The sequence below is a fragment of the Haemaphysalis longicornis genome, unplaced genomic scaffold (assembly GCF_048455015.1).
Source record: "Haemaphysalis longicornis isolate Haplotype H1 unplaced genomic scaffold, Haemaphysalis longicornis Haplotype H1 scaffold_8, whole genome shotgun sequence".
Taxonomy (NCBI): domain Eukaryota; kingdom Metazoa; phylum Arthropoda; class Arachnida; order Ixodida; family Ixodidae; genus Haemaphysalis; species Haemaphysalis longicornis.
Genome location: NW_027526445.1, coordinates 111,837,771 through 111,865,384, shown reverse-complemented (window position 1 = coordinate 111,865,384; position 27,614 = coordinate 111,837,771). Strand labels below are relative to the sequence as shown.

Below are 27,614 nucleotides of genomic sequence, written 5' to 3'. Positions count from 1 at the left end.
CGCCATCAGATGTCAAGCATGTTGTTTTACAGAACCGAAACCGAAACTTTTGATTGCTAACCTTGGGCATCGTCCAATCACGGTGCCCCCCCCCCCCTCCTGACGTCACAGCCTTTAGTTGGTGCGGCCGCCGCAAACCGCGCATAGTAGTTTTTCTTCTTTCGCGCTTTGTTAAATAATTACCGATTTGTCAACCGGATAAACGATGAATAGTGTGTTAATTTGAGCCAGTCTACACAGTGCAAGCAAAAACGGGAGCTTGACAAATTCACTTCAGTGTCCCTTTAAAGCGTCGGACGTCTTTCACTCGCGACATCATCGGGAACGTGGGGGAGCTCTTCCCACAGTTCACCGATGCTGCTGTCTTGGTCCGGACTCGCTGACTGCGCGGGTTCTGTCGTGAGTCCCGCGCGTCGGAAACGGAAAGTGTCGGGCGTCACGTCGCTCCGTGCAAGGCGCAATGTCTCAGCCGCAACTCTTGCTCCGTGGTCACGGCCAATCCACATCTCAATCACCGCTCCGAGACCATGCATTTCGGGGGCCATTGTAGGCGCGCCCAGTTCGATATATCGGATGTGAACTTCGTTATGTTTCTTTCCCATGTATTTCCGTAACTGAATTATTTTTGTTCGATATATAGCATAATTCGCTCTATCCGGGTTCGTTATAGCCGGGTTTGACTGTACACGCGGGGTGCTCAGGAACAGCGGTGCGGTAACGTCGCTTAGTTGACTGTCAGACCGCGTTCCTGAGTTCCTGCCACTGAAGGAAACTGGCCTCGTATTTGGCCAATCCCTCTGAGTGGGTATGATATGACCAGTACAAAGACCACTACAGAGTCCGCGCTGAGAAGCGGCGAGTCTGTTTTATGTCAGCTTCAAGAAACCAGCGTGACACGCACACAATGGGCCGTTGAACTCGTGTCGCTTTTGCCACCAAGGCACGAAAGTGGACTGCCGTACAAACACGAACCCCGTGCTTGTTGTGGAGATTTAGAGCGGTGGGTAAGTCCCCTGGCTGCCCCCGCGTGTTCCTGCGGTAGATATGCCGTCCAGGACGCTTTTTTTAAGTGCAATGCACTTCTTAAGCGACCCTGAACCTGCGTCCACCGGCGATGTCCGCGCACGTGGAGATGGGCGCGCGCAGCCTGGCCGCTGACATGGCACATACCCACGTGGGGGATTGGCCAGGAATCGGGCGTGAGAAGGGCTAGAGTACTGACACAAAATTTCAAAGCTGAGATCCGCTCTAGCAATCAAGTACAACGACAACACAAATAGGTGTCTGTGAATAAATGCATCTTTCTTTCTTTGTAGTTGTGTGTGTGTGTGAGATCTCTCTTTCGCGAACATTACCGAACCGCGCAAATTCAACTCGTGCATTCGCACTTTCACATTCTTCCCCTCGGGGAAATGCGGCGAATTTTTATTATTTAATTGAAGGAGCGGGGAACTTCGGGACGAGACCCCGCCTGCAACGCCGGGTTTTTCGCCTTATAAGACACGACACGCTTTCGCAATAAAACAACCGAAACCTTACGCTTCGGTGTCCCAGTATGACCATCTGGAAGTACTTCATTGAAAAGGCCTTAAAGGGACGGACAACCGATTTTTCTGGAGTGCACGTCTTCCAGCTCATATGAAATCCACCGTCTGATGTGCTGGGGTAACCGCAAATAATTTCTAAAACAGGCGGAAATGATTTTAATTTTGGAATACAATTCCTGAAGTCGAAAGGTGGCGACATGTAGTGTGTAAGCGTGGCACTGCCTTACGTGTCTAAACAATTCCGTCGGTCCCAACGCGTGATTCAAAAACCGCACGAAGGAAAAGAAGAAGTTGCACAGTATTGTTGTTTCAGCCGGGGACAAGTTTCTAAACACCTCCTTTAATCTCACGTGCAGTTAAATTGGCATGTTGCAGCACGGCTCATTGCCATGATTTCCAGCATTCCTTTTGGCGGGACACGTGTGACTGGTAGATCTAGAAATTGCGATTTCAATAGTTCTAGGGCGCGGTCAGCAAAACCGTTGTGGGTTAAGGTGTTACATTTGGAATAAAGAAAATGTACGCGACAAAAATCGTGCGTGTCCCTTTAATATACCCTTAGGAGTGGATATCCCCATAGGATATCCCCACACCTCGCCGGAAAGGCCCTCATACCGGGGGGGACCCATCTTCGATCCCGACTACGGGAATCGTTTTAGATGCAAAGCATCTCTTGCTCTCGGCTTCGTCGTCCGTCGTCCGTTCATCCACCGGCCCAGGAAGACACCGGCAACACTGCCGCTCCAGGAGCCCTTTAAGGGGAAGCGTGCTCGTCTCGTGCCGGCCCAGGAAGACACCGGCAACACTGTCGCTCCAGCATCTCATGGTCGGGGCTATGTACCTCCCTTGTTGTGGCGCCGTCCACACCCCCACTGCGCATGCTCTAGGGACGGCCCAGGAAGACACCGGAAACACTGTCACTCTAGGAGCCATTAGAGGGTAAGACACCACCGGGCGTTCAGCAAGCCGAGCATGCGCAGTGGGGGTGTGGACGGCGCAACAAAGACAATGGAGGGACATAGCCCCGTCGCATCTAATAAAATTACACCATCTTCCCGTAGGGGAACCCTGAGTAGTATGCGAAACAGCCATGGGCTCAACGCAATTTCCCATTTCGTAGTTCCGGTAAGTAAAAAGTGCTGTAGTTACCATGGAAACCAAACTGTAAATATAACGGTAGCTACGTACCTCAACCTAACGGAAACGACGAACTGAATACTAATGGGCACTTGAATCGACCCCGTAGCTGCTTTGCATACTACTCAGGGTACCCCTACGGAAAGATGGTGTATTTTTTTTCTGCGTGGGGCGCGTGATGTGCCTTCACTAATCATCATCACCATTTTGTGTAACCCGTTGTTTTAAGTCGGTTTTCCTGCAGTGCATTTTGGGGACGGGGCGGTCGCCAGCAGCGAGGCATAGAAAGCTTGGCTTCAAAACGCCTCGGCGAGCTCCACCAATACTGCTTCACAAGTCATTTGTGATGTCGCAAATTATAGGGGAAGATTGTACAGAGGGGGGATACCTCTCTGTTTGGGACTTTTTTGCGTCGACTACTGCTGCTGCTGCCAGCGGTTTATTTGTAATCAGGGCTCTCTAACGTACCGATTGAAACTCAACTTGCTTTTACACTTTGCTGGTACATACGCACGTTGGTACACATGCACGTGTTTTCAGCGCAGCCACGCCACTTAAAAAAACCCAGGAAGCAGTGAGGACAACCCGAATGACCAAACGATGAATCGGCAATATAAGCGGCGTTTTATTATTACACTTTGCTTGTAAATCACGATTTCAAAAAGCGTTTGCAAACAAAAATATATAGAATGACCGACCACGAATAAAGATGAAAAAAGTGGCAAGGCAAACGGCCGAAGCACTCGACAAGCCCACACGTGGTGCTCATCCATTCAGGCGTCTTCCTCCGTGAATACCTGCTTGTACTTGGTGGTCATATTGTCGGCCACCTTGTCGATGAACTCGAACGTGTTGAGGTAGTCGACGCGCTGAACGTTGTTGAAACCCTTGACGCACAGCGCGAGGTCCTTGGTCATGAAGCCCGACTCAACGAGCTCCAGGGCGACGTTCTCCAGAGTCTTGGCGAAGGAGACGAGCTTGGAGTTGCCGTCCAGCTTGCCTCTGTGGTGAAGGCCCTTGGTCCAGGTGTAGATGGTGGCCATGGAGTTGGTGGACGTCTCGAAACCCGCCTGGTGGCGCCGGAAGTGCTTGGTGACCGTGCCGTGGGCCACGTCCGCCATCAGGGTCTTGCCGTCGGGGCAGATCAGCACGCTGGTTACCATGCCCAGAGAGCCGAAGCCCTGCGCCACGAAGTCAGACTGCACGTCGCCGTCGTAGTTCTTGCAGGCCCACACGAAGCCGCCCTCCATGCGAAGGGACCTGCAAATCAATGGCGCATGCAACCTTAGAGAGTGCTCAAGATGGCTATGCCACCGATTATCTCACAAGTCATCACGCTGTTGGTCGGGTTATAAGAAATGCTGGACCTCTCCGCAGTGTTGCGGAAGCCGCATGGTGATATCGTTTGGAATTCCTCCGTACACTCACATCGAACTCGCGTCGTGTCACTTTCACTAATACAGAGCTTGTTCGTGTCTCTCGCAGTTGCATACGTTTTTTGATTCCCTTTTTTTCTCTTCATCTAAAAAAGTGCGCGGGCGCGCGCGTGTGTGTGTGTTGGAGTGAGAAATAATTACGCTCATTTGAAATTGCGTAAGCTTGTGATGTTTGGTCCATGTTTTCCTACCTACCGGTCTTCCTAGTGGTGTTTCGCACCATTAAGGTAATGGTAAACCTAGTGGTAAATTTAGCCTCCTCATCGCTTATTCGATGAGTCAGCAGGACGACACAGTGCCAGGTTGTAGGTGAACAGGTTGCGAGCAGGCATGCACACTGCGCATGCTCAATGAGAAAGTTGCTATCAAACATGGAACGTGAGAAAAATCCCAGGATGAAATGGCTTCGAGCCTGTGGGAATCCGCGATCCCGACTCGGTGCGCGGCAGCGCTACGAGACCGCGCTTAACCGCGCGGCCCTTTGACGACGACGCGGCTTGCGCTGGATTGCGCAATAGGATGGCAACAATATGGAGGCGCGCTTGCGCCTCGTGAGATGGCGCCACCGGCGCACTTGGAGGCTGGGAGCTCGAGAGTCGCTTCGGCGGGAGGCGGCTGCGGCGAGGGGAGCCTTCTGCTGCGGCGCTCGGCTAAAACTTCTAGTACACTCTAGCTCGGCGGCCGGCCGCTGCGAGCGGCGACATCACGGCCGCGTGCGGCGGCGGAAGGAGCCTGGACTTCCCCTCCACGCTGGACCCAAGCACCGTCCACCTGTAGCGCCGGGAGTCGATAGACTCCGGCCGCTCGAGCAACACGGGACCCGTCGACGACGAAGACGAAAGCGCTAGGGGAGGGGGGTTGGGAATAAATCCCCTTGGAGGCTGGCGTCGGTTGGCCTTTGTCTCTTGCCTGCCGCTCACGCTTGTGCCGTCTACACGGCAGCCGCGTGTGGAGGTTCGTCCGAGTCAGACCTACCCACCACAAGACACAATGCGAACACCAGTCACTTTACAGCGGTATATAGCTCCTGATGGAGCCACGAATGCCGCTTCGTGGCTTTCCCGGGCTAAGCTTCGAGTAAGTAGTGAAATGGATTATCGCTGAGTGTGCAATAGAGCGGCAAATATTACATCACGAAATCTACTTCGGTATCCGTTGACGCTCCTAAACTGAGGGAGTGGCTGTTTACAGGCGTCGCGTGCACGATCACCATCTCTCAACGGTGAGACAATATCCATCGCCTTTTCGTTACTCGAGGACGGTTGTATCGACGTCATCGATTCATAAATAAAGTCGTTATATCTGGCGTACCACATACGCGAACGCAAAGCATCAGCGGCAGCTGGAGCATATGCGTACCTGGCGACCATGTCGTCCATGAGGCGGTGCTGGAAGAATATCCCCTGCTGCTTGAAGATGCGCTCGTACTTCTTAGTGTAGAGGTGCTCGAAGATGTCCTTGAAGCGCGCGTCGTACTTCTTCAGGATGGTCTCCTTGGTGCTCAGGTAGAGCGGGAAGTTGCGGCGCAGGGCGAACTGGAAGCAGGTGTAAGCGAACTCGGTGATGGACTTGTCCGTGTTGCAGATGGCGGCCGCCACGCCCGGCGTGTCCTCGAAGTCGAACACGTGCATGCTGTACGGCGAGCCCTGGTCTGGGACGAAAGACACCTCCAGGGTGCCCGGGCCGGGAACCACGAAGTCCCTGCAGCAAGGTTAGAGTCTGCGGTGGGGTGAACACTCACGGTGGGGTGAACACTCAGGTTTCACTGCGGTGGGGTGAACACTCAGGTTTCACTCACGGGACACACTGTTGATGGCGCGGCTTATTTACCCAGCGTTCCCCGCGTCGGAGTGCCTGCTCGCCGGCGGGCTCGTCGGCGGTACGACTTTGTCGTCTGCTTTAGCGACGGTTGTTTTGGGCCTGTTGTGGCGCAGCTTCGCGTCCACTGCGCGGTTTCTTCGCACGGTTTGATTGACTTGTTCAACAGCACATTCTGGGTAACCTGGACCCGACGGAAATAAGTGGTCGTACGGCAAATATACGTTACGAATTGGTTTGAAGAGCGGGAAAACCAAATGTAGAGACCACATACAGACATCTGGCCGCTAGAGAAACTCTACCTTTTGCGCACTGCTTGCCACGAATGGGACTCCGTTTTTTTTATTTAAATATAAAGACCGAGGCGTACGAGTACGGTCCGTATCGTCGAGGTACAGTGACTGGCTTGAAAGAGAGTTGCCTACGTTCCGACGTCGAAAAGCCAGAGATGAAACAAACTAAAATGCATGGCGAGTAGAGAAAATCGATGGTGCAGTAGCTTACCGACGTGCGAAAGCATAACTCAAACGGGCATAGTAACGTCCTCCACGCGACTAACAAACCACCGCTGGTCCGTGGAGGCGCGAGCGTTTTTGTTAACGTAGCATTCGCTCGAAAAGCCAAAACAGGCGTAGGACGCCTTTCAACACGAAAAAAAAAAGCGCAGTGAAGAGCAGTGGGAACCCACCTGCCGTTTATGGTCGCGCCGAGCCTGCTGTTACGATCCAAAGCGCTGCTAACCTGCGCGCGCGTACATATTGGTGCAGTGTGGCGAAGTACTCTTGTGCTTGGTGGGGGAGCCCGCCTTCTTCGAACATGTTGCTACACGAAGTCGAGGGTTTGACGGAAACCCGTCTACATGCGCTACATGCGCCTGCCGGAAAGGGGGGGGGGGGGGTAAGCGATGACTCAAGCCGCGGCAGTTGCAAAATCTGGGACGATCGGGGGCATGTAGCGACTTGAACTTTTAGTGGACGCCATCCACCGAGATTTCCTTTTTCCCCTCCCTCTCATATTTAACGCGCGCCGCTACTGCTGCCTCCCGCGAACCCGAGAAAGGGTGTTTGTGTGCTTGTGTACTATTTCGTGCCGCGTGCAAAAGCACTAGGAGAGTTGTTCGTCCGTTAGCGCTTCGGGGGATAAATACGCGGTTCCTACGGGTGCATAATTAATTCGATTGACAACATCGGATCCCGCTGTCGCTCTGTTCGAGTCCTACGGTAATCTCGCCCAAAAGGGTGATGTTCCTGTATCGTCGCTGTTCATCTCTCGCCATGCGGTAAACGAATAAAGTTTGCCTTCGGCTTTTTGTCGTCAACACCAAAGCAGAGACTTTGCCGGCCGCTCGCCCACTACGCTACCACCACATGAAGGAGGCAAAGGAGCCTGGTTTAGGGACTCCTTCGCCAATGTAACACTGCGCGTTGCGGTACCCTCGGCGGTGCCATAATATCCTAGCCGCCCGCTAGGCCGAGCATGCGCGGACATTCAGGGCTCCTTTGACATTCGGGCATCGCAGCAACACACGGAGCCTCCACGGGAAAGATTGTCGCCAATCCGCTGATGTCCGGATGAAGTTGTAAGGCCCGTGCGAACAACACACCGCCGCCGGTTCGTGACGTTACCTGCCCATGGACTGGTCCCCGAAGGCGTGCCGGGCGATGACGATGGGCTTCCGCCAGCGCTTGACGAGCGGCGGCACGTTGGCGCAGATGATGGGCTCGCGGAAGAGGGCCCCTCCCAGGGAGTTCCGGATGAGCGCGTTGGGCGACTTCCACATGCACTTGAGCTGGTACATCTCCAGAACGTCCCTCTCGGCCGTGATGGTGGCGCACTTGACGCCAACGTGGTGCGTGCGCAGGGCATCGCGCGCCTGTAGCGTCACCAGGTTCTCCGTCTCGTTGCGGTTCCGGATGGACAGGTCGAACGTCTGCATGCGCGGAGGCCGACCGGGCGGTGTGAAGGGAAATTTGTACAGGAGCTCCCGTGTCCCGACTTTGTAGTTGGCAGGGAGAACGAAATCATTCTCTACAAGGGCTCATCTTCACACGTGTGCAACTCTGCGTATGTTTGCTTTGGAGGCCGTAAGGTCTTTTAGTAAACATGTTCCCCGTATTTCTAAGGATCCCATTCTGCAAGGCGTTACGGGCCGATAGACAAGCTTCAGGGGAAAGTCGCCAAACAATGCGTGCGCGTTAAGGGAAGCGCTGTATAAACGCCTTAAATGCATACGCATGCGACAGCATTTCCCAACTTTGACTCCTTTTCCACGCGCGTGTCTTACGAACCTGAAAGACGACGGGTTGACTGAAAGCCCCCTTACGGCTCGATACAGTAACAAATCTCATGGTTCGGGGGGGGGGGGGGGGATGAGTTTTATTTTTCAATGCACGACTCGACCGTCTACGCCGTGTCAGGAAGTATTGTTGGAGCGTCTCTGTACGCCGGCAAGACATACACAGAAAACAGCGTGGAATTCAGCCGCTCCTGTAGCATAGTTGGTGGGGCATCAAACGCGTTTATCCGAAGGGGGTGCATGGGTTCGGATCTCACCCTGAGTTTTCCTCTATTATCGTTTTTTTACCACCATTCAAAAATTCCTACTTTCACGCAAGCAACGCACGAACTACTTTCCCTTTGTCCTGACTGGAAATCTTGACTTTGTTTTTATTGGCGCGTTCATTCAACGAGCATGTCATATTCAATTTTTTATAAGATACACACATACAGACGATTTTGGGTGCAGCCCTCCACCGCATTTTCCAACCGTTCTTTTGCCGCACCGTCCGAATCTATTCTTGCCCCCCGAATTTCTTCACCTCGTCACTGCCGTAAGTTTGTGGTTTCTCTTACTATTTGCCTGGCATCATGGCCACTGCGTTGCCAGGGCCTTCAATCGACTTCTAAGAAGGCGACAAAAACCCTTCTAGTTTTCCAGAACGACACGAGCTTAGAACGCATATATAGTGTCCAAAAATGGACCGCAGTGTGTGCGCCTTCCCGATCCTATCTCCTCCCGGGCCTTCGCCTGCCCTCTCTTTTTCTCCCCGGAACACCACTGCCCCAGTGCTGGGAAGCAAACCGGGCTCTAGGCTTGGGTAACCTCCCCGCCTTTCCGTTCTCTGTTCTCCTGCTCCATCTGCTCTCAGTCTTCGCGTCATATGGTCGTCCCATCCATTATCATAATCTTCATCAGCATCATCATAAGCCAGTTTTGTCCACTGAAGGACGAAAGGCTCTCCCAAAGATCTCCAGCCACGCCTATCGCATCCATGTCTATCTAATCTTATCTTATCTAACCTTATCTAATCCATGTTTTTCCCCCAAAATTTACGGAGCTCGTCTCTCCATCGAGTTCTCGGCCGGCCCCTTTTGCGTTTGTCATCTAATGGCAGCCAGTCTGTCAAACGGATGGTCCACCTGTTGTCCCTCATTCGCATTACGGAGACCAGCCTATGCCCATTTTCTTCGCTTAATTTCAACTAGAGTGTCCTCCACCTTGGTCTGTTCCCTAATCCATGCGGCTGCTTTCCTGTCCCCCAGCGTGACCCCTAGCAATCGGCGATCGATGGCCCGTTGTGCCGATCTAAGTTTCCTTTCAGTAAGTCCTTTGGTGAGGCCCCAAGTTTCTGCCCCGCAAGTAATTACTGGAAGAGCAGATTGATTAAATACAAGCTTTTTTTTAGTGACAGAGGAAGCTTACCAGTCGACTTCGGCATGGTAAAAAGCGCCATAGACGGGGATAGAAGAAAATACAGTGACACGGGACGAGCGCTAAACATCACTGTCTAGTGCGCTTTTTACCATGTCGAAGTCGTATCACCAACTAGCCGAAATTTCTGCGTTGAATTACCAGTCAAGATATCTGAGTTCTTACCATAAGCAGCCCACCCTATGCTTATTCTGCGGGTAATTTACCGTTCATGGTTTGGATCAGCAGCTATGTCTTGCTCGAGATACACGTATTCGGTGGCTGTTTCCAAGACTTCATTGCCTACCTGGCAGTGATGTACCTTGGCGTGATCATTCGACATTACATTGGATTTCTTTGTGTTAATTTTTAAGCCTGCAATCACACTTGCCGAGCACAATTGACAAAGCATGCGCTGCAAATCCTGGCTGCTTTCACTGAACAGGACACTGTCGTCGGCAAACCTTAGCTGACTGAGACATTCCCCATTGATCCGTACCCCGGTTTTCCTCCACGTACTCTTCTGACGCACCCTCCAGACAGGCTGTCAATAACTGTGGAGATATTGTGTACCCTTGCGGACCCCTTTTTTGTATAGGAAATTTACAAGTTCTGTGAGGGAGCCGTATAGTTCCCATACATCTGTCGTACATATCTTCAAATAGCGCAATGTATGCCTCGTCGACGCCGGGATCATGTAACGGCTTTATTACTCCTAGAAGTGGCCACTGAGTCAAATGGCTTTTAATAATCTATGAATGCCATATACAGCGGTGCATTATACTCTGAACACTTTTCAATTAACCGATTCACAGCGTGGATATGGTCTAAAATTGATAATCCCTTCCTGAAACCGGCTTGTTCCCGTGGCTGTTGAAAGCCCGAAGTGGCACTTATGCGATTGAAAATTACCTTGGTAAATAATTTGTAGGTAACGGAGAGGAGGCTGGTGGGCCTGTACTTTTTAAGCTCTTTGGCATTAGCTTTCTTACGTAGGAAAACTAAACTCGCATTTTACCATTCCTTTGGTACCATTAAAGAGTTCAAGCACTGCGAGAATACGGCTGCAAGCTTTATTAGCATAACGTGCCATCTGAGGCAGAATATGTCAAACGTAATGTCATCATCTCCTGCAGCTTTGCTTTTCTTCGTTGCTTGGAGCGCCGTCGCTACCTCATGTGTCGTGACCGGCGGAACCTGATCGACAGCATTTACGGAATAACCTGTCTCTGAGTCAGAGGTAGAAGCGAACGGGTTTCTGTAGAATTCCTCGGCTATTTTTAGTATGTCATCAATATTGTTTGTTATGTGACCACTGGCGTCCCGGAGTGTATACACTCTATTTTTGCAAATAGTGAGCTTTCTTCTAGTCTGTTTAAAACTCTCTCCCTGTTTTAATGTTTCTTCAGTTCTTGTAGCATTGAAAGCACGGATGTCGGCAGTCTTGCGTTTGTTGATCAATTTGGAGAGCTTTGCCGTTCCTATTTGGTCTCGCGGAGTGCGGACTAACATTTTCCGGCGCTGGTCAATGAGGTCTTTAGTTTTCTGCGATAACTTGGACTCGAATGCGGGCTGTTTTTCTCCTATGGCTAGTGCTGACTCCATGACCGCATTTCTGAGGTGATAATTGAGAAAGTACACATCATTGTTTCCATTAGGCAACAAAGAAAATTTGTTTTCAAGCAACAACCGAAATTCTGCCACTTTCCGTCCCACGGAGGGAAGGTTATAAGCGTCTTCCGTTTTAGCATCTTCAATCTTTCCCTTCTTAAATCCAGGCTGAAACGACTCTCATTCTGTGATCACTTGTTTTAATCCGGCCAATCACCTGTACGTCGTGAACCATGCGTGCAGTGCCAGTTAAAATGAAGTCAATTTCGTTTTTAGTTTCACCATTCGGTCCTTTCCAAGTCTATTTTCTGTTCTTGCTTTTTCAGAAGAAGGTATTCATATTACGCAGATTACTCCTCTCGACTAACGAAACCAGCATATCTCCGCTGTTGTTTCTACACGATACCAAATCAACGACGCTTGTTTCCTAGCCCTCACATGCGACTGCATCCCCTTGTATGATCGCAAACTAAAGATCACACACAGCAGTCAGGGTCTTGGCGTGGGTACGGTAGTCTGAGAGCCTCGTTACATTGGCTAGAGACTTCTTTTACCACTGTTCGTGCTTATGAACCTCAAAATGCATATACAAGCATTGAACATAGAGAGGTGGCTGAACTAAATCAGGAAGCTGCCCTTCGGTTCACTTTCACTTTCCCTCGCATCTTCACTTCCCCCCGCACTAGGCTATACCACACGCCATAGCCTAATGCGGGGAAAGAGAACGCCTGTAGGAGTTAGTAGTAGTGGTGGCCCATGAAGGCCAAAGAGCGCCGTAAACTCGAAATTCCAAGCCGTCCCTGACTTAAGGTACACAGCAGATATAGATGAATACCTTGAGGTCGGCATGCACGAAGGGCAGCACGAGCTTGTCGCGCACGAGGTCCCAGATGACGCGGGACATGTCGTCGCCCTGCATCTCCACGATGGGGCCGCACTTGATGCGCTCCTCCATTATGGCCTTCTACCTCCTCTTCGCACTGCTACTCCCTGTCAGACTGGACGACGACCGGAGGGTGTGCAGCGGGGAAGTAGTAACAAGACAGGATGCAGGGTCAGGAACAGGGCCACGACTTGCAGGGCTGCCGGAAGAGGTTGAGGGCGGGTGGTCGCTTGGATAGATTTCTTGATGATTGGACGGGCGCTTACGAGGATCCGAAAGGCGCGTGGGCTTCTTTGTCCTCTTTGCCAGCTCGAGACATGGTGGTGGTGATGGCGCCAGAAGAATGGCCCGTACCCTCTCAGGGGGATTGGCCAAGAAAGGGGCGCTCACCGAGGGAAACAAACTACTCTCAGAAATAATATATATATATATATATATATATATATATATATATATATATATATATATATATATATATATATATATATATATTGAGAGACAGATAAATTCCCGAATACGAGATATGGCACATAAAAAAAAACTGTAAAATCGTAACTAATAAAAAAGTAACGGAAGCAAGGAAAAAAAGCAGTGGAATGTACGAGGCATGTTGCCGCGATGACAGCGACGACGACGGTGACGATGATGGTGTCACTGTCGATCATCGCGCGGTCCTCCTAGAGGGATTAGCAAGGGCTCACAACCCACCAATCAAATTCTACCACGCCCTAGGGATAGCTCAAACAACTGTGGTATCGGGCTAGAGGCGCTGAACTAGTAGAATAGGGTAATATAGGCGATGTAAACGTACACATTCATCGTCATAACCATGCTGTTGATACCTGGCCATGTTTGTGCCCGTTCATTCTGTTTGCTACGCTTTCGGAGCTGTTCAATCGGTAAAGCTTGATGTCGGGCTAGTTGGTGTAGCATTCTTTTAAGTGCAATGCACTTCTTAAGCGACCCTGAACCTGCGTCCACCGGCGATGTCCGCGCACGTGGAGATGGGCGCGCGCTGCCTGGCCGCTGACATAGCACATACCCACGTGGGGGATTGGCCAGGATTCTCCTCGTCTTACTTGGCAAGGGGGGGAGATGGGCGCGCGCTGCCTGGCCGCTGACATGGCACATACCCACGTGGGGGATTGGCCAGGAATCTCCTCGTCTTCCTTGGCAACGGGGGGAGATGGGCGCGCGCTGCCTGGCCGCTGACATGGCACATACCCACGTGGGGGATTGGCCAGGAATCGGGCGTGAGAAGGGCTAATGCACGCGCTTAAAGGAGTACTGACACGAAATTTCAAAGCTGAGATCCGCTCTAGCAATCAAGTACAACGACAACACAAATAGGTGTCTGTGAATAGATGCATCTTTCTTTCTTTGCAGTTGTGTGTGTGTGTGTGTGTGATCTCTCTTTCGCGAACATTACCGAACCGCGCAAATTCAACTCCTGCATTCGCACTTTCACATTCTTCCCCTCTGGGAAATGCGGGGAATTTTTGAGGGTGAGTTGCGCTTATTGTTAAGAACACTGAGACGGACACGGGAAAAAAACGTAGACTTTCACGAAAAGACGGCGCACAACTGCGCCGTCTTTTCGTGAAAGTCTACGTTTTTTCAGGCTTTGGCGCCGTCTTTTTCGTAGACTTTCACGAAAAAGACGGCGCACAACTGCGCCGTCTTTTCGTGAAAGTCTACGTTTTTTTCCCGTGTCCGTCTCAGTGTTCTTAACAATAAGCGCAACTCACCCTCAAAAGAATGTTCAATCGGCGCTGCCATCATTGGCTCTCTCTGATCTTATAGTGGCATGCGTCACCCCAGGGTTGCGCTATGGCTAAATTTACGCCCGCCATACACCTGTCAACAACATCTAAGTCATTCGCTCCACCCACTGCATCCAAATGTTCCCATTACCCTCGAAACGAAGACCTTTTCGGAGTGCACAACGTAAACGAAGCGTGTGTGACTTGGCTTTGGCTTACCAGTATTCCCGAACACAGTAATGAGTAAAGCAGAAGCATCGAGATGAAACAAACACGAGCCACAATTATATGTAGGTCAAAAACCCAGAGTGAAAGCGGGGAACGAACTCAAGTAGAGGATATAGTTCAAAATAAGAAAAAGAAATGGGCTTGGGTTGGATATAAACTGAGACAAAACGGCAACCGGTGGGCCCCCAGGATAACAGACTGGACACCGATAGACCGGTCTTGAAGCAAGCGGGGGAAGCCATCAAGTCTGCCTTGTTTGCAAACTATGAGCAGCGCGCTGGCGGTACGGGCAGTGATCGACCTTGTGGACTCAGACGAGTACCCAGGAAAGGCGCTGCTCCAGTACTTTCTGGGAACTTCCCGGTCATTATTTTATGACGCGCACATCGCCGGTCCTTCAGCTGAGCAGCCGCCGCCATTTTACGCGTACGTTATAAAAACATTCCGAAATCTCCAGTCTTCCTTGCCAAGCCTAATTTTAGGGAAAGTACGGCAAGTGAAGTGTGCGAAAAATTGGCAATAACCCAATTAGACAACCAACAGATAGGAAGGTCACGCGGTGTCCGGTGGCATCAGCTGACTTCGGCGGCACTTCCGGCTGATGTTCGGGATTTTGGATGGCTACGTGGCTGGGAAGTTCTCCCGACGTGTGACCGTCTGGCGAGATTCGGCGTTGTGCGTTCCGCACGGTGTCCACACTGCGGCCACACTGAAACGTTAGAACATGCCTTGTTTCACTGTCGTGTAGCGGCAACGTTTTGGACTGTATTATTTATTTATTTATTTATTTATTTATTACATATACCTACAGCGCCGATATGGCATTATTGTAGGGGGGTTACAATCTTGATGCATAAAGCAATCACAAAAAAGGGCAATACACAAAAGGGCAACAGTAGCTCAGTGGCTAAGGCGTTGCGCTGCTGAGCACGAGGTTGCGGGTTCGATTCCCGGCCGCGGCGGCCGCTTTTCTGGGGTTTCGGTGCCGACATGTGGACCGCACGCTTACGGCTCCTCTTTCTACAGATTTTGCAGGTTACTGCTGCGGTACCCGGCACCGGCTTTTCATCAGTTACGACACAGCAAAACAGGAAGGTCAACGAAACAACTCTATTGCTACCCAAAAGAGCGGCTGCGCGTCAACGTCTACACGATGCAGCAGTGGAGGCAGGAATATGCCTTGCCTCCTCGTTTGAAGACAGCGACACAAGCAACGACACGTGCCTGATTGGTGACCCTGACTTGGACACATGGGCATGCCCAGATCTGTCGACAGGGCATCGCTGGAGGGACATGAACGTCATTGGTCGCTTTTCCGGATCGTCACGTGACGCCAGCCTACTTAAGCAGCTTGCTTTCCCGGCTCTGCTGGGTTTCGGTGCCGACATGAGGACCGCACGCTTACGGCTCCTCTTTCTACAGGTTGGTGAATTTTACCGTTATAAACGAGTGCCCATGCGCTCAAGGTCGGTACCGAAACCCAAAGAGTCTGCTTGTATGAACATTGTAAACAGTCTCTTAGTGTGTATATCATGTACATTGCACAGATGTATAACAGAATCAAGATTACTGTTAGCGGGTGATGTTGAAGTTAATCCCGGGCCTATAAATAAGCAAACGGAGCAGGAGCTTATCGAAACCATGCGATGTATACCTAAAATAATAGAAGACCAACAATTAATAGTAAAAGAACTTAGGGAGCTAATGAATCACCAGAAATCACTCGAAGAAAAAATTGATAAACTGGCATCAACACTGGAAGGTTGGACTAAAGTGAATTCCGTAAAAACTACTGAACAGCTTGAAGCTCAGAACTGCCAGTTGTATGATGCCATGCGTAACGTAATACACAAGCAGGACGATTTAGAAAACCGGTCACGCAGGAACAATTTACTTTTCTTTGGTTTGAGCGATGCTGATAAAGAAACCTGGGATGAATCAGAGGCGAAAGTTATCTCTTTATGCGCAGAAAAACTAAAAGTGCCGGTGAGTCCTTCTTCAATTGAGAGAGCCCACAGGATAGGAAAGTGCGCTGAAGGAAAACTAAGGCCAATCATTGTTAGATTTGCTCAGTTTAAAGATAAACAGCGAGTACTATCTGCGGCTTCGAAGCTGAAGGGTACTGAATTTTCATTAAGCGAAGATTTCTCGAAAACTGTGCGCATTTCCAGAAGCAAATTGGTAGCATTTGCACGTGAAAGAAACGCCAAGATAACCCTAAAGTACGATAAGCTAACCATGGATGGTAAAACATATTTCTGGGATGCATCAGGCAGCACTGTTCGAGAATGTGATTCGAGTAGTCGAACAGCAGTAGTTAGGCAGAGTGAGTTGAGCAATGAAGCTAGTTTTGTTGACCAAGAGGGCAATCAGTAGCAACCATTGCCCGCTGCTTCACAATCATCCCGACTAAGTCCGCGTGCATCTGATCACCTGTCAATCATCGTAGTTAATTGTCGTAGTCTCAAAAATAAGTCTACCGAATTTACTGCACTGCTGAGCATGTTGCAGCCGGATGTTGTTATTGGTACAGAGTCCTGGTTGAACTCTGATATAACTAGTGCTGAGGTCTTTCCTTCGGGATTCACAGTCTATCGGAGGGACAGAGATGCTCGGGGAGGTGGTGTATTTATTCTGGTTAACGACATTATCGACAGTGTACCCATTAATAATTTTGACAGTGACTCGGAATCGGTATGGTGCAGACTAAACGTATCACATGGAAACAGTCTTGTAGTTGGCTCTTTTTATAGATCACCCAGTTTTAATAGTATCGAACCATTTTGTAGTTTATCGAGAACGTTATCAGTTTTCGCATCAGAAAAAGTAATATTAGGGGGTGACTTCAACATGCCAGAGGTTGAATGGTACGAACGTTTACCGGTTGAAAGCAGCCGAAACACGCTTCACACCGCCTTTTACGAACTAATTCAAGTCTATGGACTACATCAGTTTGTTGATTTACCAACCCGTTTTGGTACTACTGGAGGTAACGTATTAGATCTACTGTTCGTTAATGATACTGATTTAGTCGAGTGTGTTACAATAGTCCCGGGCATCAGCGATCACGAAGTTGTGCTTGGTTCCATTGTTTGTGAAAGAACTATGTGCAGTAAGCAGCGTCCGCGGAAAGTGTACATGTATGACAGAGGTAATTATGACGCAATAACCAACAAACTTGATTCTTTCTTTCCGACTTTTTTAGATCAAAGTTGTCACACTAATATGAACGATTTGTGGGCGCTTTTTAGAGAAAAGCTACTTGATTTTATTAATATGTATATACCGTCTAGAGTGTTGTCGGGGAAACAGCGCTCTGAAAAACCTTGGATGAATGCTAAGCTCCGTACCTCAATAAAAGCAAAATCCCGGGTATTCAAAAAGTACCATAAATCAGGCCATCCTGCCCTCTACACTAAGCTAAACTCGATGAATAAAAAACTTAAGAATGAACTATGGCAAGCGAAGCATGCGTACTTGTCAGGTCTAGCTGATAAAATCAAAACAAATCCAAAAGAAGTTTGGCGATATATAAAGAGTAGTAAAAAAGACGGCAATGCAATTCCGGTCATAATAAATGATAATAAATTGGTTAAAGATGACGTAGGTAAAGCTGAATGCTTTAGTAAGTACTTTCATTCTGTATTTAACACACACCAACTGAGTGTAGTTCCTGGATATTTCATACACTTGCCCAACATGGACGAAATCGTTATAACTGAACCAGGTGTACGTGCTCTGCTGGATAACCTGAACCCACATTCTGCAAACGGTCCTGATGGTATCTCTAACCATGTATTGAAGCGTTGCGCATCTGCTATTTCTCCCTTCTTAGTAATACTCTTTAACAAATCACTGCATGATGCAATGTTACCAAAGGATTGGAAATTGGCTAACATAACTCCGATTCACAAAGAAGGTGATAAAGGAAACGTACACAATTATCGGCGACTGTCCTTAACATCGGTTTGCTGTAAGACTTTAGAGCATATAATTTATTCAGGCCTAATGAAACATCTCCAGGATAATGATTTCTTCACAGCTACACAGCACGGCTTTCGCTCCGGATTATCTTGCACAACCCAATTAACAGAATTTATCCACGATATCACACTTGGTATAAACAACAGCACTCAGATAGATGCAGTATTTCTAGACCTAAAAAAGGCGTTTGATGTGGTGTCGCATAACCTACTTTTGTTTAAATTATCTAGTCTAGGAATTCCAGAGCGTTTACTCGGCTGGATCAAAGACTACCTACATATGCGTGAACAACGTGTCGTCGTCAATGGCGCGTCGTCTTCCCCTGTTGAAGTTTTATCCGGTGTACCACAGGGGTCTGTGCTTGGACCACTGTTATTTTTGATCTTTATAAATGACATGCCAGCTGATCTTAAATCTACTGTTAGACTGTACGCAGATGACTGTGTGTTATATCTTCCAGTTACGTGCATAAATGACGCGAAAATTTTGCAGACTGACCTGGACGCTGTAACTAGTTGGTGTGATAAATGGAAAATGTCATTGAATATAAAGAAGTGTTACCATGTAAAATTTACAAATAAGATAAATAAGTTAGTAACTTCATACAGCATAAATGAAACAGCCTTGCAAACGTGCGATAAAGTTAGATATCTGGGTGTCACATTTTCTTCGACTATGAATTGGTCTGCGCACGTGTACACAGTTGCGGCGAAAGCATCCCGGATGTTGTATTTTTTTCAAAGGAACTTTAAACACGCCCCTACAGGTTTGAAGGAAACGTTGTACACCACTAACATTAGGCCTGTGCTAGAATACGCTTGCCAAGCATGGGATCCATTTACTAATAAAAATATTGATAAGTTAGAGCGCGTCCAAAAACGAGCAGCACGCTTTGTCAAAGCCAATTACGATTTCACTGTCACAAGCTCGAGCATTGTTGACGGGCTTGGATGGAAAACCTTGGCAAAACGTAGGAAAGTATTGAGGTTAAAATTTTTATGTAACATTCTAAGCGATAAGACAGGAATTAACAAAAACATTTATATAAAAGAACCTCATTACATCACTACTAGACGAGATAACCCAAGAAAAATTAGACCGTATCAGTGCCGCATTGATGTCTTTCAATACTCATTTTTTCCTAAAACGATCGAAGATTGGAATGCTCTACCCAGTGAAGTAGTTGCCGCATCTGATGTTCATGCTGCCATCGATGATTTTGTGATGTAACATGTAACAGTTGTGTATTATGCTCCCCCAATGTCGGATGTTCGGACTCACACTTCGAATGAACACTCGTTCAAATGATGTGTTGGTGAATTTTCTGATGTGCGCTGGTGCTTTCGTTTTGTGGAGAAATCGTGGTGCTGCATGTCTTCGATGATGATGATGATGATGGTTGGTGTTTTATGGCGCAAGGCCAACGAGGGCAAAGAGCGCCAAAGAAGAAGTTATTGAGTTTTCATCACACCGTAAGTACTAAAACATGTAACTAAAAGTAAAGGTGATGCAAAACAAAAGACAATGGAAATGGCTGGTGTATAGGGCCAGGGTGATTACACATGATATGACAAGAGCTGCAGGAAGTTTACCTCAGCTAAAAACTTAAAAACACGTTGACTAGAAAACATTGGTTCGTCGGCTAAAAAATATGATGGGTGCAAAGGAATGTGTCGTCTGTATAATTCAGGGAAATGTTTGTGTCGTGTTGTGTCAAGTGCTCTGCATGTGATTAGTATGTGGACTACGGATAGGCCCTTTCCACACCTGCTACACGTGGGTCCCGAAGTTCCAGTGAGCAGGTGGGAGTGCGTCACGTGTGTGTGGCCTATCCGCAGCCTAGCCAGGGTGACTTCAGTGTATCTGTTGTGTGAGTCAGTTATGTAGCGTCCCAGTTGTGGTTTTATTACGTGTAGTTTGTTGTCTGTCTGTTGACGCCAATGTAGTTGCCATGTGTTACGAAGCTGTCGTCTGATGTGTGTCTTTAGGTCGGTGTAAGGTACTGTTGTTATGTCAACTGTAGTAATGAGAGCAGCAGCACTAGCCATTTGATCAGCGGTCTCATTGCCAGGGATCCCACAGTGACCTGGTACCCAGCATATGGTTATTTCTAAATCTGAAGCATATGCAGTCATTATGACCTTTAAAAGAACATTGATTACATAGTTTTTTGACGACCTTCCTGATGACAATGCCTGCACAACGCTTAGAGAATCTGTGTAGACGATGGACTTTGGAATCTTATGTTCGAGGATGTGATTTGACACGAGTAAAATGCCATACGCTTCTGCCGTGTAAATACTGCTGTGAAAATTCATTGTTTTGATAACTCTAAAATTTGGTCCGTGCGCTGCACAAGAGACAGTAGAATTAGTTTTGGACGCGTCGCTATAGAATTCTGCGCACCTGTACTTGTCCTGCAGGAACAGGAAGTGCTGCAGAATTGCATTCCTGGGTACCCTATTTTTTTCTACACGAATGAATGACAGGTCGCATGTTACAGGACGAAGATGCCATGGTGCGATAAAATTATGAATGGGTGTCTTGTGCGTGTCTGAAAGGGGGACATTGAGTGCAGAAGCACAAGCCTCCTCCCTAACTCTGAGAGAGAACGGTAAGGGAATAGATGGCCTGTTTAAAAAGAGTTGTAAATTTGATGTATCGTTCATGATGGGATTAAAAGGATGGTTGGTCAGTGACACGATCTTGGATGCATACAACAGGTCAACATACTCCCGCTGATGCCCTAGGCACCATTTGTCGCACTCGACATAAAGACTTTCAACGGGGCTAGTGCGGAATGCGCCACATGAGAGGCGAAGGCCAAGATGCAGCACTGGGTCGAGCATTCTCAGTGCGGTCTTTGTCGCCGACCCATACACGACACTGCCGTAGTCGAGCCGAGACCCCACCAACGCTGTGTACAGGCGCAGCAGGAGTTGTTTGTCGGCCCCATAAGATTGATGTGAGAGGACCTTAAGAATATTCATTGTTTTTAAGCATTTGCATTTGAGCTGTCTGATATGTGGGATGAATGTAAGTTTTTCGTCGAATATAATACCTAAAAACTTGTGTTCCTTGTTCACAGGAATTGGCACATTCGCAAGAGTGATGTCTGGGTCCGGGTGGACGCCACGCCTCCTGGAGAATAGAACACAAGAGCTCTTCGCGGGATTAAGATTAAAGCCATTCTTGTCAGCCCAGCCGGCAAGTTTCTTGACGCCGAGCTGGACTTGACGTTCGCAGATGGACAGGTTACACGATTTAAAGGATATCTGCACGTCATCTACATACATGGAATAAGAGATTGTAGGTGGCAGTGCCTTTCCAAGAGAGTTCATTTTTACTATGAAGAGAGTGCAGCTCAACACTCCACCTTGCGGCACGCCAATTTCTTGCACGTGAACATTTGACAGTGCACGACCAACTCTGACGCGAAAGGTTCTCTCCGACATATAACTACAAAGGATGTTCAACATGTTGCCCACAACACCGATTGACTTTAGGTCACTGAGGATACCGTACCGCCAAGCGGTGTCATAGGCTTTCTCTATGTCGAAAAACACCGTCAGGCAAAATTGTTTATGCACAAAGGCATCCTTTATATATGTTTCAAGAGCTACGAGTTGATCGTTCGTTGATCGCCCCGCCCTGAAGCCTGCCTGGCAGCTCTCGAGAAGACCGTTGTACTCAAGGAAGTACACGAGCCTGCGATTTATCATCTTCTCGAGAAGCTTGCACAGGCAGCTGGTCAGGGCAATGGGTCGATAGCTAGCAGGAGAGGAAGGGTCCTTCCCTTCTTTCAAGAATGCTACAACTATGGCCTCCCTCCAAGACTTTGGAATGTGCCCCGAAAGAAATATCTTGTTGTAGAGGTGAAGGAGTGTTACAAGAGTGTCTGCGTGTAAGTGCTGTATCATTGTATATGTAATGTTGTCTGGGCCTGGAGCTGAGGGTTTACACGTGCTTAAAGCAGCCCTCAGCTCGTGTGGTGAAAACAGGGAGTTGTAAGAAGTCTGTGATTGGTTGTTGTCGCGTAGGGACTTCTTTTCACAACAGGCTTTATGTTTCAGGAAAGTGTTTGTGTAGTGTGCTGAACTGGACACGTGTTGGAAGTGTTGTGCGAGTGTGTCAGCCTGGTCTTCGAGTGTGTCCCCTGTAGTGTTGACCAGAGGCAGGCTGTGTGTTTGTTGTCCCTTGAGTTTGCGTATTCGTGTCCATACTTTCCTTGTGTCTGTGTAGGAGTTTATTGATGTTATGAATGTACGCCAACTCTCTCGTTTTGCCTCACGGCGCACACGTTTTCGTAATGCCTTGGCCCGTTTGAACAAGAGGAGGTTTCCCGACGTGGGGTACCGACGAAGGATACCCCACGCCTTGTTCTGGGCCTCTCGCGCCCGCCTACAGTCCTCATTCCACCACGGCCTCCGCTGGTTGCGCGGGGCACCAGAGGCGTGGGGAATGGACTTTTCGGCGGCGTCGAGGATGTGCGCCGTGAGGAGTTGGGTAGATTCTTCAACGTGTAGGTGTCCTATGGATGTGTGGTGTAGTTTGGATGTCTCTGTAAATGTATTCCAGTTAGCTCGTGTTTCATTGAACCTATTATGGGAAGATGGACTGCATGGGCCTTTACCTATGTATGTAAGTGAGGTGGGGAAGTGGTCACTGCCATATGGGTCAGTTCCCACACTCCACTCGAGAAGAGGAAAGAGAACTGCGGAGCCAATAGCCAAGTCAAGACATGAGTATGTGTTGTGTCCTATGTTATGATATGTAGGCTGTTTATTGTTGAAAAGGCATGCTCCAGAAGATGTCAGGAATTTCTCTATCAGGCGACCTCGGGCATCCGTTCTGGAAGAGCCCCAAAGAGAGTTGTGAGCATTAAGGTCGCCTGTAAGGATGTATGGTTTGGGCAGCTGGTCAACCAGCGCCTCGAAGTCGGAGCTCGTAAGTGCAACATCAGGAGGAATGTATATGGAGCATACCGTTATCAACCTATTAAATATTATTAAGCGTATTGCTACAGCCTCAAGGACGGTGTTCAAGGTGACAGGGTGGCATGCTAAGGATTTGCGGGTGATTATGGCAACACCGCCAGAAGAGTGTGTGCAGCCATCCCTGTCTTTCCTGTATACCATGTAACTATTCAAGAAATTTGTGTGTTTGGAATTCAGATGTGTTTCCTGGACACACATTATACTTGGCTGATTGGCATGCAGAATCTCATAAACGTCGTCAAGATTATTCAGAAGGCCTCTGCAGTTCCATTGAACAATATTTTCTCTTCCCATTATTATGTGTTCAGAGCTACTGGAGTGTGACTATTTATGTAGGGTCTTTCGGGGCTTGGACTCTTGGAAGGGGTTTTCTGGCCTTCTCTACTGACCTGGACGTCGCAGCCCGTTCCTTCCGCTGCGATGAAAGCCGGAAGGGCTCGACGTCCATGTCATCATCTGAAGGCAAGGGGGTGCCCAGCGGACTGGGCCCCCTTGAAGTGTTACCCTTTCGGGTGTTCTTTGCCTGTGCTGCCAGTGCCGAAGGCGTGGGGAGCACCACAGATGGCACAGGCAGTGAGGCGGGGGAGGGGGTCGCTGCGACTGCCTCCGTCTCCATCTCGTCCGGACCCTCGCGTGTGCTTCGGGCCGGTAGAGAGGGGAAACGGTGGGTGCAGCAGCATCCCCACCGGACGTGGATGCCACCACAGCCGCTGCTGGCTCAGCGAGCGGTGCGGAGGCGGGTTGGACTGCCAGAGGCAACCCAGGGGGGGGGGGGGCGGGACCAAGTCCGACTCGCGGTACTGGGTCCCCGCCGAAACCAGACGCCGCTCCGCCCCCCGGCGAGCTGCGTCGGCGTACCTCCCCAGAGGGAAAGAGGCGAACCTCTTCCGCGCCTCTGGGAAAGTGATGTTTTCAGTGACCTTGATGTTAATGATTTTCTTTTCTAATTGAAACTTTTCGCATTTTCTGGAGTAAGCCGCATGTGGACCCTGGCAGTTTACACAAAGAAGTTGTTGCACGTTGCAGTTTTCGGCCGGGTGATCGTGCTGGGCGCATGTCTTCGAGCCCGGCCGCAACGGGCAATGTACCCTCTGCTGTGGCGTGTCCGGTCGATTCTCATGAGTCATTTGGAGCATGAGTTGGCAGCTCTAGGGGAAGAAGCCTTCCTTTTGCGTTGGTCTACGCGCTTTATAGTGGTCAGGAGCAACATCCTGAGCATTTCCCTAGTGCCGTACTGAGTTCAGTATAGTTTATGAACTCTTTCTTTGAACTCTGGTGGACTTTCTGTGACTTCATTTGCAGTAGCTTGTTGCCCACGCCAAACATTTTTGCGCAGTGAGTAGAATGACCACGTTACATGAAAACTGATTGGATAATTTTCTGTACTTAGGGCAGAGCTGTTATCACTAGTCGCTGCGCCTTGACATGTGGGTTATAATAAATTCTCTTTACCCCCACGAGAAGAGTACGTTCGAAGGCTGAGAACGGACTCAGGCAGAGCAGAACCGGAGCGGTTGGAAGTCAATGGGAGAGGCCCTCCTGTACAGTGGGCCTAAATAGTTTGTTGTTGTTGATGGTGATGACGATGATTACCACGCACTGCGTTTAGTGGTGGTGATGGTGGCGATGTTTATTGACGGGTGGACCTAGCCTTGCGTGGTATGCCAGCAATTGCTCCCCCGATCAGCACCTTTTACCGCTATGCGCGGGAATCCGCCATGATTCGCTGAGGCTTGTAACCCTTAAAAATTGCAGGATCAAATGAAAGATGTCTCTCCTCGTGATCCAATGGCCTTCGGGGCAAATTAAATCGTTTCAAGAGGCACGCGGGAAAATGTGTTTTGTGTATTTGTTTGTTTTCGGGGCCGCGCAACATGCTGGAAGAAGCGGACGACCCACCGTCTGAGACCTACGTACAGTCTGAGGAGTTAATCACTGCGTTCTGCAGGGACCACTTCAAAATACCTATTGAATCAAAGTAAATTGAGCGTGCCCACCATCTTGGTCGCCACTCGCCAGACCGGTGTCGGCCCGTAATAGTAAAATTCACCTCTTTCAAAACCGAGGAAGCTGTCCTTGCTAATTGTCCTCAACTTAAAAATACCGATTTTACCATTGGGGAAGATTTCTCGCCGCAAGTCCGGAACGCGCGGAAGCACCTTCTCGCCTTTGCTAAAGAAAAATCGGGTCCTTTCCTTCTACGGTACAAAACATTGTTCATGGGATCTAAACGGTATACGTTTTCGACGATACAACTGGAACTGCCGAAGAAAAATCGTAGCAACCCCCTTCCCACCCCAGATCGTTAAATGGTTCCGTTCTTGGTCACAAAGCTAATATCTGTTTTTCGGTTAGATTCACAAATATTCGCAGCTTTCTTTTTAAACGCGACCACGTGTCGAACCTTGTATCTTTATCCAGTAGCATTTACTTATACTAACCGAAACGTGGTTGACTTCTGACGTCACCGACGGCGAAGTTTTGACCGACTTGCCCAACTTCAATCTCTTTAGGAAGGATCGTCCCGGCACACGTGGCGGGGGCGTTCTCATTGCTGTAAACAAACAACTTTCATTCTCTGCTATCAGAATAGCCTCTGACCTCGAAATCGTATGGTTGATCTGTCGTTCCACACCACAGTCGGTGCACTTAGGTGTTTGTTACATGCCCCCTAAAAGCAGTCCAGATTTCTCTCGCGAACTTAGCAGTGTTTGAACCAAACTTTCGAACAAATACCCAAATGCTCGCGTCCTTCTCTTTGGGGTCTTTAACTTTCCGATCATCGATTGGACGAACCTAAACTTGTCAGCACCCAACGCAAAAGAAGCTAACGAATTCCTTGACGTCTGCCTGAACTTTAATCTCACTCAGCTGATATCCCAACCTACACGAGTCACTTCCGATACCGCAAATATTCTTGACTCAATCTTAACAACGGATCCAGGCAGCCTGTCTTCTATAGCATATCTAAATGAAATAAGTGATCACAAAGTCATTCACGCTAATTTTGCCTTTGTTCCTGAAATACTTCAAGCTTGCAGTAAAACTTGACTTTATAATAAGGGGAACTATGAGGCCATTATTCGTTAACCTGATGCCTTTCTTCAGTTGTTTCAGGACGGTTTTTGAGATCGATCTATTAACGAAAACTGGTTACTCTTCAAAAACAAAATGAACCGGTTAGCTGCTGAATTCATTCCTAACGTAACAATTTCCGTGCCACCCGACAAAAACCCTGGTTTACGAAGTCATTAAAAACACTTGAAAACAAGAAGAAACGCCTTTTTTGTGTCGCGAAGAAACAGTGTTTGCGCATGGAAAAAATACAACATTGCAGAAAAAGCATATTTAAGAGAAGTGCGCAACGCGAAGTACTCATTCTTTCACACTGAGCTACCTAAAATCCTCGCTGATTCACCCAAAGGTTTTTGGCAAGCCCGACAAATGAGTGCCTCCAGCTTACTCAGTTCTTGAGGTTTGTGTCAGACGTAGGTGGTGTGTGTGCTGCAGCTGAGGAGGAGGGCGAGGACGAGGCGGCAGGTGCCTCGCTCACTCAGGTCGTGCTTGTGCGGGCAGATTCGCCGGATGAGGTGGACAAGTTGCTCCAGACCCATCCGTCTGAAAAGGCTCGCCAAGGATTCGGAGGGTTTTGACTTGCGGCACCAGTGTATCCTTTATGGTAACTTGATGATCTGGTGTGGTGCTCGGGGGTCGGCCACGGGTTCTGGCGCGGAGAACCAAGAGAGCGGACTTGTGGGGAGCCCAAGTTAGGCTGCGAGGCGCGAGATACTGGAGAATGAGGTTGATAGCTTGTTGCAGGGCATCTTGTTGGTAGCCAATGGTGAGCCCTTGTTTATCCGAAGTGTCATATCGTCCGCGTAAAAGGCGTGGCAGAGATACGGGGTCGTAGAAAGTTGAGGGCGAGATTAAATAGCAAAGGGGAAATGACCGGCCCTTGGGTTAAACGCAGAAATTTCGGTCTGTCTGTCTGTCGGTCTGTCTGTGACTCGATTCAGCCACCCGGCCAAAGCGAAACAGAAACTGCGCAATAGTCTTATATGCCCACAGCCAAATCTAAACGTCTAATTCCGGTGTTAATGTTCATACTCGTCAACATTGTTGAACAAGAACAAGAAATTACGCAAATATAAGGCAGAAAATCAATGCATGAGTGGTATTTGCAGTGTTCCTTTATTAAAAAATCACGGATGCTTGGTTTTTGTAATAGCAAATAAAATACTACATCAACTGCAGAAAAACGTCGAATGCTATTGCGCGCGCTACCTGGCGACATTTAAAAAAATCAAACGGCAACAGCAACGAAGGCGGTATTCGTTGAAAAGTTTAGCGGTCAATTTCTTCGCTTAGCAACACTGGAAATGGCCACAGACATGGCCGATGCGCCACGGACACGGCGCAGCCTGGGCCACTGCGGCCGCACGCCGGTTGCTCCGCTCCAATCCGATTCTAAACTGTGGCGCCAACAGAGATGTTATTAATCCCACTCATAGTGAACTGG

At 48.9% G+C, this 27,614-nt stretch overlaps 2 protein-coding genes across 2 annotated transcripts in view; both read right to left on the bottom strand.

Moving 5' to 3' along the window:
* LOC144149748 (uncharacterized) overlaps positions 1-27,614 on the bottom strand; it is a 371,422-nt gene that overhangs the window by 217,863 nt on the left and 125,945 nt on the right. The window lies entirely within an intron of this gene.
* On the bottom strand, positions 3,458-12,195 carry LOC144149684 (isocitrate dehydrogenase [NADP] cytoplasmic-like). The gene is made up of 4 exons (XM_077681337.1): positions 12,076-12,195; positions 7,564-7,868; positions 5,480-5,821; positions 3,458-3,944 (listed from the first exon to the last, which is right to left on the bottom strand). The coding sequence occupies exons 1-4, from the start codon at positions 12,193-12,195 to the stop codon at positions 3,458-3,460; spliced, it is 1,254 nt and encodes a 417-aa protein (XP_077537463.1).

Bases quoted from the DNA above. Each gene is read 5' to 3' on its own strand.
- LOC144149684 (XM_077681337.1), bottom strand. From the start codon at position 12,195: ATGGAGGAGCGCATCAAGTGCGGCCCCATCGTGGAGATGCAGGGCGAC. The intron at 5,822-7,563 runs GTAACGTCACGA...ACCTTGCTGCAG, and splicing joins GGGGACCAGTCCATGGGCAG to GGACTTCGTGGTTCCCGGCC. The intron at 3,945-5,479 runs GTACGCATATGC...ATTGATTTGCAG, and splicing joins ATGGACGACATGGTCGCCAG to GTCCCTTCGCATGGAGGGCG.